Source organism: Heterodontus francisci, chromosome 10 (assembly GCF_036365525.1).
Source record: "Heterodontus francisci isolate sHetFra1 chromosome 10, sHetFra1.hap1, whole genome shotgun sequence".
Classification (NCBI taxonomy): domain Eukaryota; kingdom Metazoa; phylum Chordata; class Chondrichthyes; order Heterodontiformes; family Heterodontidae; genus Heterodontus; species Heterodontus francisci.
In genome coordinates this window covers 111,781,005-111,794,101 of record NC_090380.1, presented here as the reverse complement: position 1 = coordinate 111,794,101, position 13,097 = coordinate 111,781,005, and the positions used below count along the sequence as shown (strand labels likewise).

General features: G+C 45.0%; 1 protein-coding gene across 1 annotated transcript in view; it reads right to left on the bottom strand.

The window, feature by feature from the left end:
- tmprss15 (transmembrane serine protease 15) overlaps positions 1-13,097 on the bottom strand; it is a 111,095-nt gene that overhangs the window by 32,243 nt on the left and 65,755 nt on the right. Inside the window, exons 16-21 of the mRNA XM_068040023.1 lie at positions 12,311-12,436; positions 7,880-8,020; positions 6,276-6,386; positions 4,770-4,902; positions 1,190-1,285; positions 289-338 (exon numbers count right to left, since the gene is read on the bottom strand). Coding sequence (XP_067896124.1) covers positions 289-338; positions 1,190-1,285; positions 4,770-4,902; positions 6,276-6,386; positions 7,880-8,020; positions 12,311-12,436 — 657 coding nt within the window. The remainder of the gene's footprint in view (positions 1-288; positions 339-1,189; positions 1,286-4,769; positions 4,903-6,275; positions 6,387-7,879; positions 8,021-12,310; positions 12,437-13,097) is intronic.

The following is a 13,097-nucleotide window of genomic DNA, read 5'->3' as shown; positions in this document are numbered from 1 at the left end:
TTGCCGTGCTTGGTGAGGCAGTGTAGAATGAGATCTACGCTCTATCTAAAATAGGGGGTGAAAACGAAGCACTTGTTAAAGTGCTTCTGTTGTATATCAGGAATGTTATGTGCTGCAATGACACTGATCCCAATGGAACCCAGCAGTGAAGAGAGTATGTATCAGTTGCATTTTAGCTGCATGTCAGTTCCAGTGACTGAGGCAGGCTCTGAGCTGTCATGTGTTTGAAGCTGTCAGTGGGACAGTTCACTTCTTGGGAGTTCAGCTACCCTTAGCTTATTTACTTACATTTCCTGTTGCACTTCAAGTACACAACGGTGTTGCCAGAACATGTCTCACTGGAAGGCAAAAAGATGAATTCACTTAACGCATTGTCACTTTCACTCTTTGCGGCTTCATGCTGAAATGCAGCAAGCCACCCATAGCACCAATTACAAATGTCAACATCACTCTCAATCCACACGCTGTCTATTGAGAAACAAAGCCGATTTTCTACAACAGACGTCATGTACAATTCCACTCCCTTCACTCTTCTCCCTTCCTCCCATGAAGTTATTGACTCACATTGGGATAAGACGTCAAGCTCAAATTGCCTAGGACCTTCACTGTAGAATCTCCTCCCTAAGTCCCTCTGCCTCTCTTCCTGTAAGACTCTTCCTCAAATCTATCTCTTTCACCAAGCTTTTGGTCACACTTACGAATCTCTCCTTTAGCTTGGCAGCCATGGCTCCAATTGATATTGCTGGTTAAACATCCACAATAGAACAAGACATTGCACCTTCACCTGGGATGTTGTAGAGTAGATTAATCCAGCAGATTGGAAAATTTGCCTGGAATTTTCTTATAGCAAGATGCACAGTCTTCATTGACAACACCTCCCAAACCCATGGCCTCCACCCTCTAGAAGGATGAGAGGAGCAGGTGAGTGGGAACATCATCACCTTCAAGTTCTCCTCCAAGTCACACACCATCCAGGCATAGACATATATCAACACTCCATCTTCTTCGCAGGGTCAAAAGGAACTCCCTACCTGACAGCACTGTGATGGCACCTTCAACACACGACTGCAATGGTTCAAGAAGGTGACCCACCACCACCATCTCAAGGGCAACTTTGGATGGACAATAAATGCTGGCCTTGCCAGCAATGCCCACATCCCAAGAATGAATGAAAACATGTTTTAAATACCTTGGTATAAGTGATGAGCCTCCATTTGGGTTCCTATCCACTTTTACAAAGGGCTCATTGCCAACAGCAGACGTTGTTGATGTTTTGTTGGTGTTCCTGTCATGTGAACATGAGATGTTAAATGAATGCTTTAGAAACACTTCCAGTTTCTTTATAGTTATACTGATTTAAGGGTGGCACCCACCCCAGCTCTGCAAGTTCTCTTCTCAATTGACTCAATTCATTCCTCCAAATGATGGGAAGGAACTATGGAGGACAGATCAGCCAGCGACACAAGTTGAGCAAAAGCTTGCGGACAAGTCGCCAGTTTGCTCTCCCAGTTATCAGGAACATAACTTAGAAATGAAAGAATTTGCATTTAAATAGCACCTTACTCAACCTCAGGATGTTCTAAAGTGCTTTACAGCCAATTCTTTTGAAGTGTAGTCACTGCTATCATGGAAATGTAGCCACTTGATACAACCAGTTCCCACAAAAAGAAGAAATAATGACTGTTAATTATTTTCTTCAGTGATGTTGGTAGAGGGATAAATATTGGTCCAGTATACCAGGGAGAACTTCCGTCCTTCAAAATAGTGCCAGAGGATCTTATATGTCCAGCTCAGAGGGGAGATGGAGCCTTGGTTTAATGCCTCATGCAGGAGATGGCACCTCTGACAGTGCAGCACTCCTTCAGTACTGCACTGGGAGTGTCAGCCTAGATTATGTGCTCAAGCCTCTGGAATGGGGGCTTGAACACACAACCTTCTGACTCCCAATCCAAGCAATTTGAGGGCCCATGATTTTCTGTTCATTTATTTAATGAAACATTCTGGGGCCATGAATTAGGCGATACCTTAATTGCCGATGTGAACTCCTAGCAGGGACCGGAGCTAAGAGCACTAAAGGCAAAAATAGGTAGATTAAGTGAGCATCAGGAATGACAGTTGATGTAACTTAACATAACTCGTACACTGTGGACATAACAATGGGTGATGAGAGTAGAGGGGTGATTTTCAAAGCATGGGCTGGCAGTCAATCACTACTAAGTGACAATTGTAGTGGCACTATCTGATTACTCCCATTGGATGGCGTACTGGTATTGTCACTGGACTAGTAACCCAGAGACCCAGGTATTGCTCTGGGGACATGGGTTTGAATCCCACCACAGCAGAAGGTGGAATTTGAATTCAATTAATAAAATCTGGAATTTAAAGCTAGTCTAATGATGGCCACGAAACCATTGTCGATTGTTGTAAAAACCCATCTGGTTCACTAATGTCCTTTAGGGAAGGAAATCTGCTGTCCTTACCTGGTCTGGCCTACATGTGACTCCAGATCCACAGCAATGTGGTTGACTCTTACATGCCCACTGAAATGGCCTAGCAAGCCACTCAGTTCAAGGGCAATTAGGGATGGGCAATAAACGCTAGCCAGCGACGCCCACATCCCATGAAAGAATAAAAAATAATGAAAGGCTGTGGAGATGTGATGGAGATTTAGGGCTTCAATTATGCTATCAAAAACTAGCTTTCAGGTACAAATAGTAATCAAAAACGGTTAACAGGATGCTGATCTTCATCGGAAGAAACTTAGAATATAAAGTATGGGGAGATGCTGTAAGTAGCAGACGGAATGTTAGTCAGCCCTCACCTGAAGCTGCGGTCGGAAATTCCCGTGTAATCAAGGTTCCTCCGCACCTCCTGTGAAGTTTCAGGAGCGATGTTTGAAGGTACAATGCCCAATGGGGTCCAGAGGCAAGTGATTGGGGTAATTTTCACCTGGCATATTAGCCTGTTGACCATTGCTAGTTGACCAATAATCCCTGCCTTGCGTACAGCAAGTTAAAATATTATTCTGACATGCTAGCTGAGCTTACAGATAACAGTTATAGTTTTGGACAAATGATAAAAAAGCTTACACATTGCAGAAACCTATAACAAGCCTGCAAGACAGAGTTGGAAGGCAAAGAGATCAGGACACTGCTTGAACAGCTCAATGTGGCATCAGTTTGGTAAGTTAATAGAACAATACTGTTCCAAGTACATGCAGCCCAAGGTAGCCGAATAGTATAAAGGTAGCAAAAACAAGAAATGCTGGATTCACTCAGCAGGTCTGGCAGCATCTGTGGAAAGAGAAGCAGAGTTAACGTTTCGGGTCAGTGACCCTTCTTCGGAACTCCGGAGAGAAGAGCAGAACTTCTTCAAGGTAGGCATTCCTGGAAGAGAAGTGGCAGTGAATTAAACACTAAAATAAAAGCAAAATACTGCGGATGCTGGAAATCTGAAACAAAAACAAGAAATGCTGGATTCACTCAGCAGGTCTGGCAGCATCTGTGGAAAGAGAAGCAGAGTTAACGTTTCGGGTCAGTGACCCTTCTTCGGAACTCAAATTATTAAGTATAAAGGTAGAACTTGTTAAAGCTCTCACGGACAGTTTGAAGTCCTTTCATGTTAACGGTAGCCCATGGAAGTGCAAGTCTGATCAGCTTGTACTTCATGAAAGAAACAGGTTGTATTAATTGCTTGTCTGTTAATGTAATACTATAGAACAACACTGTTTTAACTCAATGTATATTAAAGCTTGTTGTTTGAAACCACTCGGGCCTGAATCACGCAGAGCTTATTGTTGCAGGACTAACAATCCTTTGTTGTGACCATAACCATGGGAAATCCACTAACAGGGAAGATGATTGAAGGGGACAATGTCAATGAGGCAACTGGTGAAAAAACTAGCGATAAGCTGACATCAATTGAGAAGAAAATCAGGCAGGGTGTAAAATGATCGGACAATTCCAAATCACCAATTCACTTCCTTTTCCCAAAGTGAGGATTACACTCATTGAATTGCTGGCGACAGAATTGAGATATATGGTGAGAAGGTGGAGCTGGTGGGAGTTGGTCTGTCAAACCTGATGTAATTTTCCTTTGCCCAATAATTCTTGTCTTCTTTCAGTTAGTAATGGTAGCATTATGTGGAGTGTGCTCAATGCTCTCCTGGCCCGCGTCCTACCTTCAACCATCTCTAAACTTGAGTTCTTCCAAAACTCTGCTGTCCATATGCTAACTCACACCAAGTCCTGTTCACCCATCACCGCTGACCAACATTGGCTTCTGGTCCAGTAATGCCTCGATTTTAAAATTCGCATCCTTGTTTTCAAACACTTCTGTGGCCTCATCCCTCCTTATCTCTGCAGTCTGCTTCAGCCCTACAGCTCTCCGACATCACGGCACACCTCTAATTCTGGACTCTGGAACATCCCCAGATTTCAACACTTACAATCGATGGTCATTCCCTTCAGATGCCTGGGCCCTAAGCTCTGGAATTCCCTCCCTAAGCCTCTCTGCCTCTTTACGTCCTATTCCTCCTTTAAGATGCTCCTTACAACTTATCCATTTAACAAGGTTTTAGGTTCACCTGTTCTAATATCTTCTTCTGTGGCTTGGTGTCAAATTTTGTTTGATAATCTCTCTTGTGAAGCGGCTTGGGGTGTTTTACTACAATAAAGGTGCAATATAAATGCAAGTTTTTGCTGCTGAAGACGTCTAAAGTTGTTCTGCAACATGACTAAGATACCACTGAAGAGAGAAGCATAGCTTACCTAAAGCCTAACTCTGCACATAGAGAGGTTGATATCTTCTCTGACCAATTGTCTGCACATGATGAGCACCACTCATTCTTCACTTTGAACTGCACCAACCCATCACTGCTATGGGATCCATTCAACAGGCGCACTGGAAGATTGAATAGAAAATGGGAAAATGTCAACTTTCAAAAGAATCACTGAGAATGTGGACACCCATTTGTGAGGTTTCTTGGAGACTCATTGAGCTGAAGGGATGTTGGTACTGAGCAGTGGAGCAACAGGACACTGCTGCAGGAGCTCCTCAGGGTAGTGTCCTAGGCCCAACCATCATCATCAATGACCTTCCTTCCATCATAAGGTTAGAACTGAGGATATTCTCTAATGATTGCACACAGTGTTTAGCTGTATTCGCAACACCTCAGATACTGAATCAGCCCATGCCTGCATGCAGCAAGATCTGGACAACATCCAGGGTTGGGCTGATAAGTGGAAGAACATTCACTGCACACAGTGCCAGGCAATGACTATCTCCAACAACAGAGATTAACCACCTCACCTGACAATCAATAGCAGTACCGTCACTGAATTCACCACCATCAACATCCTGGGGGTTACTATTGACCAGAAATGTAACTGGATCAGCCACATAAATATTGTGGCCACAAGAGCAGATCAGAGGCTGGGAATTCTGTGATGAGTAACTCATTTCCTGACTCCCCAAAGCCTGTCCACCATCTACAAGACACAAGTAAGGAGTGTGATGGAATACTCTCCACTTGCCTGGATGGGTGCAGCTCAAGACGTCCATCCAGGACAAAGAAGCCCACTTGATTAGCACATCATTCATAAATATTCACTCCCTCCTCCACCAATGCACAGTGGCAGCAGTGTGAACCACCTACAAGATGCACTACAGCAATGCACCAAGGCTCCTTAGACAGCACCTTTCAAACCTGTGATCTCTACCACTTAGAAGGACAAGGGCAGCAGATGCATGGGAACACCACCACCTGTAAGTTCCCCTCCAAGTCACACACCATCCTGACTTGGAACTATATCACTGTTCCTTCACTGTAGCTGGGTCAAAATCCTGGAATGCCCTCTCCACACAGACTGCAGTCCTTCAAGAAGGAGGCTCACCATTACCTTCTCAAGGGCAATTAGGGATGGGTCGTAAATCAGGCCTTGCCAGTGTTCCCCCGACCTGTGAATGAATAAAAAAACTCTCCCATTTCAGGCATCCAGGGGGCAAATTTTAACCCTCAACACCATCAGCCTGAAACCGAGCAAGTGGGCAGTTAAAAAGTCAGGTTAAAAGTCCTCCCATTCCCGTTGCCTTTGGCACAGTATAATTGTGTGTGTAACACACTTGTACTTGATCTACTTATGCCAAGGCACTGTTACATGTGTCTCTGGAATGCAAGTACACAGTAAATTCCACCCCCATATTCTGAAGAATTCACCTATGTATAGAGCAGAATATGTTATGAGAAACAAAGTTCACAATCAAAATCGTCTTACCACAATGTTTCTCATCGGACCCATCTTCACAGTCTTGGTGGCCATCGCATAACTTGTCCACAGAGAGACATTGACCGCTTCCACACTGATATTCTGTGGAAATGCAAGGAGCTACAGAAACGAAAGTAAACAGCATTGAAATGAAAAGCAGGGAACACTGGGTCAAAACTAACATGCCTCAAGCAAGACTATTGATTGGATAAAATATTCTGCCAGATCTGTAGGAAAATCTGTTACCAAGAGTGCTATGTTGATGGGAAAATTAGATAATTTTGGGATAGTAGGATAAATATTTGAAGCAGAGGAAGGCACAGGGGTATGGGGAGAGAGTGAGGCAGTAGGATTGGCTCTGGATTGCTCTAGTAAAGAGCTTGCATTTCCACGACAGGCTGAATGGCCTCCTTCTGCACTGTAAAGTTCTATGGCTCTAAACATGGCTAAAGAAAATGATGGGGGAACTACAGAAATAATTGATCGCAAAACCAACATTATACCCCTGTGTTGTGCATGGTGTTGCAAATAGTACAAGCAACTGGCTCATTGGAGGCAATTTTCCAAGTACGCATCGATGACGGGGATCTTTGTCTCTTGTCAAAGCATGTTGGAAAATTGAACATGATTCTCTAATATGCACAGGCAGTGACTCTGCTTTCCCTCAAAAAATTTGGGTTGTTTTATCTTCTTTTTTCTTACCTCTCAATATTCTCCCACTCTCCGAAAGCCTCTAATGCATGTTGGGTATAGCTCGAAGGGGACTGGGGACTGGCAGCCCAGCAGTACTTTCCCCTGAGCACCCGTTCATTGTGAGTGAAGTGAGTCATAACAGGCAACTTCCCATGAGGGTGGACGACAGCCAGGACAACAGCTGAACAAGTACATTTTCCAGCTGGCGTCACTGAATGGACAAGAACCTTGGCTGGTACTTCCCCATAACAGAGCTCAGTGCCACTGAGACATGCTGATGCCCTGGCTGAAATCAGCTAACTCAGCACAGGCCAGAGATCTAACCTGAAACTTTCTTGGTTTATATCTCAAAATGACAAAAGTATGACAATTTTACACATTGGACTTGCATTTCTATAATGCCTTTAGCAAACTCACAATATCCTAAAGTACTTTATAGCCAATGAAGTACTTTTGAAGTGCAGTCACTGTTGCAATGTAGGTAACCATATTTGAGCCCATCAAACTTCCACAAACACTAATGAGATAATGACTAGATTATTTGTTTTAGTTGAGGTATAAATATTGGCCAGGATACCGGTGAGAACTCCCATGCTCTTCTTCAAAATAGTGCTGTGGGATCTTTTATGTCCCACTAAGAGAGCAGCTGGGGCCTCATTTTAATGCCTGATCTGAAAAAATGGCACATCTGACAGTGCAGCACTCCCTCAGTATTGTACCGGGAATATCATCCTAGATTTTATGCTGACGTGTCTGAAGTGAGACTTTTTTTACACGCAACCTTCTGTCTCAGAGGTGAGAGTTCGACAGCTGACCTAAAGTTTTACAATGCAGCCCTGTCTCTTTTTGTAAAATACTGGCAATATTTTGGCTGGTTTAATCTGTAAAACCTTGGCTGGATAAAAAAGGGACTGTCCTACCTGGCAGGCCTAAGTGATATCCGGTTGTGAAATTCGCCAGGAATCCCTTTTTGGTATCCGATTTGTCTGAAGTGAAAAAAACTGTCATTTCACTTTTGGTGGAGAAGAGGTCGTTCAAGGGGCCCTGGCCTGTATACACAGCTGGAATCAGAGAACAAAAAAAGAAGACACATTACAGGTTTTACCAACACAAAGCAATTCTTCAACTCTATCCTTCATTTCACCGTAAAAAGCCCTTCAAAACACTCCTGCAGGGGATGCAGAGACCAAGTGGGCCCACATCAGAGACGCCATCTATGACTCAGCCATGACCACCTATGGCAAACGTGTGAAGCGGAATGCAGACTGGTTTCAATCTCACTTTGAAGAGCTGGAACCTGTCATAGCCACTAAGCACATTGCACTGTTGAACTACAAGAAAGCTCCCAGCTAGTTAACATCCGCAGCACTTAAAGCAGCCAGAAGCGCTGCACAAAGAACAGCCAGGCGCTGCGCAAATGACTACTGGCAACACCTATGCAGCCGTATTCAGCTGGCCTCCGACACCGGAAACATCAGAAGAATGTATGATGGCATTAAGAGAGCTTTTGGGCCAACCATCAAGAAGATCGCCCCCCTCAAATCTAAATCAGGGGACACGATCACTGACCAACGCAAGCAAATGGACCGCTGGGTGGAGCACTACCTAGAACTGTACTCCAGGGAAAATGTTTAGTTTAGTTTAGAGATACAGCACTGAAACAGGCCCTTCAGCCCACCGAGTCTGTGCCGACCATCAACCACCCATTTATACTAATCCTACACTAATCCCATATTCCTACCACATCCCCACCTGTCCCTATATTGCCCTACCACCTACCTATACTAGGGGCAATTGCTAATGGCCAATTTACCAACCAACCTGCAAGTCTTTTGGCTTGTGGGAGGAAACCGGAGCACCCAGAGAAAATCCACGCAGACACAGGGAGAACTTGCAAACTCCACACAGGCAGTACCCAGAATTGAACCCGGGTCGCTGGAGCTGTGAGGCGGCGGTGCTAACCACTGCGCCACTGTGCCGCCCTCAATGCAGCCCAGTCTCTGCCAGTCATGGATGAGCTGGACGAACAGCCAACAAAATTGGAACTCAGCGATGCCATTGATTCTCTAGTTAGTGGAAAAGCCCCTGGGAAGGACGGCATTACCCCTGAAATAATCAAGAGTGCCAAGCCTGCTATACTCTCAGCACTCCATGAACTGCTTTGCCTGTGCTGGGATGAGGGAGCAGTACCACAGGACATGCGCGATGCCAATATCATCACCCTCTATAGGAACAAGGGTGACCGCAGTGACTGCAACAACTACCATGGAATCTCCCTGCTCAGCATAGTGGGGAAAGTCTTCGCTTGAGTCATTTTAGACAGGCTCCAGAAGCTGGCTGAGCGTGTCTACCCTGAGGCACAGTGTGGCTTTCGAGCAGAGAGATCCTCCATTGACATGCTGTTCTCCCTTCGCCAGCTACAGGAGAAATGCTGTGAACAACAGATGCCCCTCTCCGTTGCTTTCATTGATCTCACAAAAGCCTTTGACCTCGTCAGCAGACGTGGTCTCTTCAAACTACTAGCAAAGATCGGATGTCAATCAAAGCTACTAAGTATCATCACCTCATTCCATGACAATATGAAAGGCACAATTCAGCATAGCGATGCCTCATCAGACCCCTTTCCTATTCTGAGTGGTGTGAAACAGGGCTGTGTTCTCGCACCCACACTGTTTGGGATCTTCTTCTCCCTGCTGCTCTCACATGTGTTCAAGTCTTCAGAAGAAGGAATTTTCCTCCACACAAGATCAGATGGCAGGTTGTTCAACCTTGCCCATCTAAGAGCGAAGACCAAAGTACGGAAAGCCCGCATCAGGGAACTCCTCTTTGCTGACGATGCTGCATTAACATCTTACACTGAAGAGTGTCTGCAGAGACTCATCAACAGGATTGTGGCTGCCTGCAACAAATTTGGCCTAACTATTAGCCTCAAGAAAATGAACATCATGGGACAGGATGCCAGAAATGCTCCATCCATCGATATTGGCGACCACGCTCTGGAAGTGGTTCAAGAGTTCACCTACCTAGGCTGAACTATCACCTGTAACCTGTCTCTCAATGAATCAACAAGCGCATGGGAAAGGCATCCGCTGCTATGTCCAGACTGGCGAAGAGGGTGTGGGAAAATGGCGCACTGACACGGAACACAAAAGTCCGAGTGTATCAAGCCTATGTCCTCAGTACCTTGCTCTACGGCAGTGAGGCCTGGACAACGTATGTCAGTCAAGAGCGACGTCTCAATTAATTCCATCTTCGCTGCCTCCGGAGAATCCTTGGCATCAGGTGGCAGGACCGTATCTCCGACACAGAAGTCCTCGAGGTGGCCAACATCCCCAGCATATACACACTACTGAGCCAGCAGCGCTTGAGATGGCTTGGCATTGTGAGCAGCATGGAAGATGGCAGGATTCCCAAGGACACATTGTACAGCGAGCTCATCACTGGTATCAGACCCACCGGCCGTCCATGTCTCTGCTTTAAAGATGTCTGCAAACGTGACATGAAGTCCTGTGACATTGATCACAAGTCGTGGGAGTCAGTTGCCAGTGATCGCCAGAACTGGCAGACAGCCATAAAGGTGGGGCTAAAGTGTGGCGAGTCGAAGAGACTTAGCAGTTGGTAGGAAAAAAGACAGAAGCGCAAGGAGAGAGCCAACTGTGTAACAGCCCCAACAACCAATCTTATCTGCAGCACCTGTGGAAGAGTCTGTCACTCTAGAATTGGCCTTTATAGCCACTCCAGGCGCTGCTTCACAAACCACTGTCCACTTCCAGGCGCTTACCCATTATCTCTCGAGACAAGGAGGCCAAAGAAGAAGATCTGCCTATTATTTTACTATCTCACTAGTGAATTGCCTGTGGTGTTTTTTACACACAAGATATGACAGAGTTGGAAGAGAGACTTCTGAATCTCACTCTGCACAGCCATCTGGTGGCCAGAGTGTTTAACTACATTGTGACAGTTGACAGAGCAAAGATGAGTGTGAAATGATGACATTTCAGTTTATAATAGAAAGAAAGACTTGCATTCATCTAATGCCTTTCATGACCCCAGGGGACACCAAAGTGGTTTATAGCCAATTAAGTACTTATGAAGTGTGGTCACTCTTGTACTGTCGGATACATGGCAGTCAATTTACACACAGCAAGGTCCCACAAACAGCAATGTGTTAATGACCAGATATCTCTTTCTGGTGATGCTGTTTAAGGGATAGATATTTCCCAATACACATAGAATAATAGAATTATAGAATGATGCAGCACAGAGGAAGGTCATTTACGAGGCCTAGGAATCATCTGAGGGGAGAGAGAAACAGAGTTAGTGTTTAAGGTTTCATCAGAACCTTCATCAGGGCCTTTCATCAGAACAGTTCTAAATTCAGATTGGGTACTTCCTGGATTACGTCTGCAGACCTTTACAGTTCAGGAAACCCATAGAGGTCAACAGAGTGAGCACTGATAACCAGTATATACAGCTGGGTCAAGACATCAGTGCTTCTGCCACTCACATGTGTCATTGCCAGTGGTTTGCCTGGAGTTCTCTCTGGGGGAAGGGAACTAAATCACCTTGCCCTGCTTTCAGCTGCCAAGGCCCTGAACTCTACTGTTCCCTCCCTTAACCTCTCTCTCTCCTCCTCTTATAACCTCCTTAAAACTCAACACTTTGACCAAACCTTTGACAACTGATGGAGGGTCACAGACCTGAAAAGTTAACTGTTTTTATCTCCACAGACGCTGCTGAGTATTTCCAGAAATTTCTATTTTTATTTCAGATTTCCAGCATCTGCAGTATTTTGCTTTTATTTGATAACTCTCCTTTCATGCCGTTTAAAAAAAAATAATTCTTGGGATGTTGGTGTCACTGGCAAGACTAGCATTTATTGTCCCTCCCTAGTTGCCTTTGAGAAGGTGGTGGTGAGGCACTTTCTTGAACCGCTGCAGTCTGTGTGATCAAGGTGCTCCCAGAGTGGTGTTAGGGAAGGAGTTCCAGGATTTTGACCCAACGACAATGACTGTGATTATGATATATCTCCAAGGTGTGTGACTTGGCAGGGAACCTGGAGGTGGTGGTGTTCCCATGCACCTGCATCCTTGTCCTTCTAGGTGGCAGAGGTCGGTGGTGTGGGAGGTGCTGTCGAAGAAATGTTGGTGACGACCCTCGCAATGACCTGCCCTCACTTTTTTAGCTTCTGCTGTTCATCATGTCACAGTGGAAATCATGCAGGAAGAATCATAAGTGTAGACTCACATCTTACTAATTAGTGGAGTGATGTGTTGGAAATGCACCAGTGTAAGTTATAAATAGTTAAAGATCAACAAAAACAATGAAAGTTAGGTTCCTGTGACTCTTACCCATCAGTAATGAATCTTTTCCTCTCCCATCTCTCACCTCGAACACATCATAAATAGTTTCCAAGTTGAAGTCTTCAAAATGGAGTTGAATATTTTTACCTTTGTCTGCGATTAAATACCATGTACCTGAAAAAGCAAATGGAATATGGTGAGTGCCAATTTCTTTTTGATTTTTGTTAATTTCTATGAAAGATGGAGAAGGTGAGCAATGGGAATTGGAGCATTTCCTCATTTAATGCACCGTGTGTCATCTCGTATGTCTAGTTCAGGAACAACATGATGCATGTCTGTAGGCTCTGTAGGCTCACTTTGTTGGGAGGAGAACATCTGTAGGCTCTCTGAATATTGGAGAGGAGTCTGTAGCTTCTCTCTGTATTGGAGCGGGATTCTGTACCCTCTTGATTAGAAGGGAACAAGCTTTCCAGGCCCCTTATGGAAGAGGGAAACTGCAGGAGATGTGGAATCTGCAGACTTTGCTTCTTTGTGAATGGGACAGGAATGCTGCAAGCATTGGGGTGAGGAGGGGAAGAAGCATGTTGAGGCAGAGCATTGTGTTGGGGCAGGGAGCAGTCTCTCCCGATTGAACCGTTGTCCTTTTTCCTGGTGTGTGGCTGGAATTGAGCAGGAATGGAGTGGGAACGTCTGTGAAAGAGGAAAATGATGTGAATAGTAGGGGGAAAATATGCAAAAAGTCCAGTTTGACTGAGTCCTGCTTCAACAGCATGCTTAAGTCAGGAATTTGGAGAGTGTTGGAATTTTAAGGGTTGATCTCGTTCTACAATCTAGT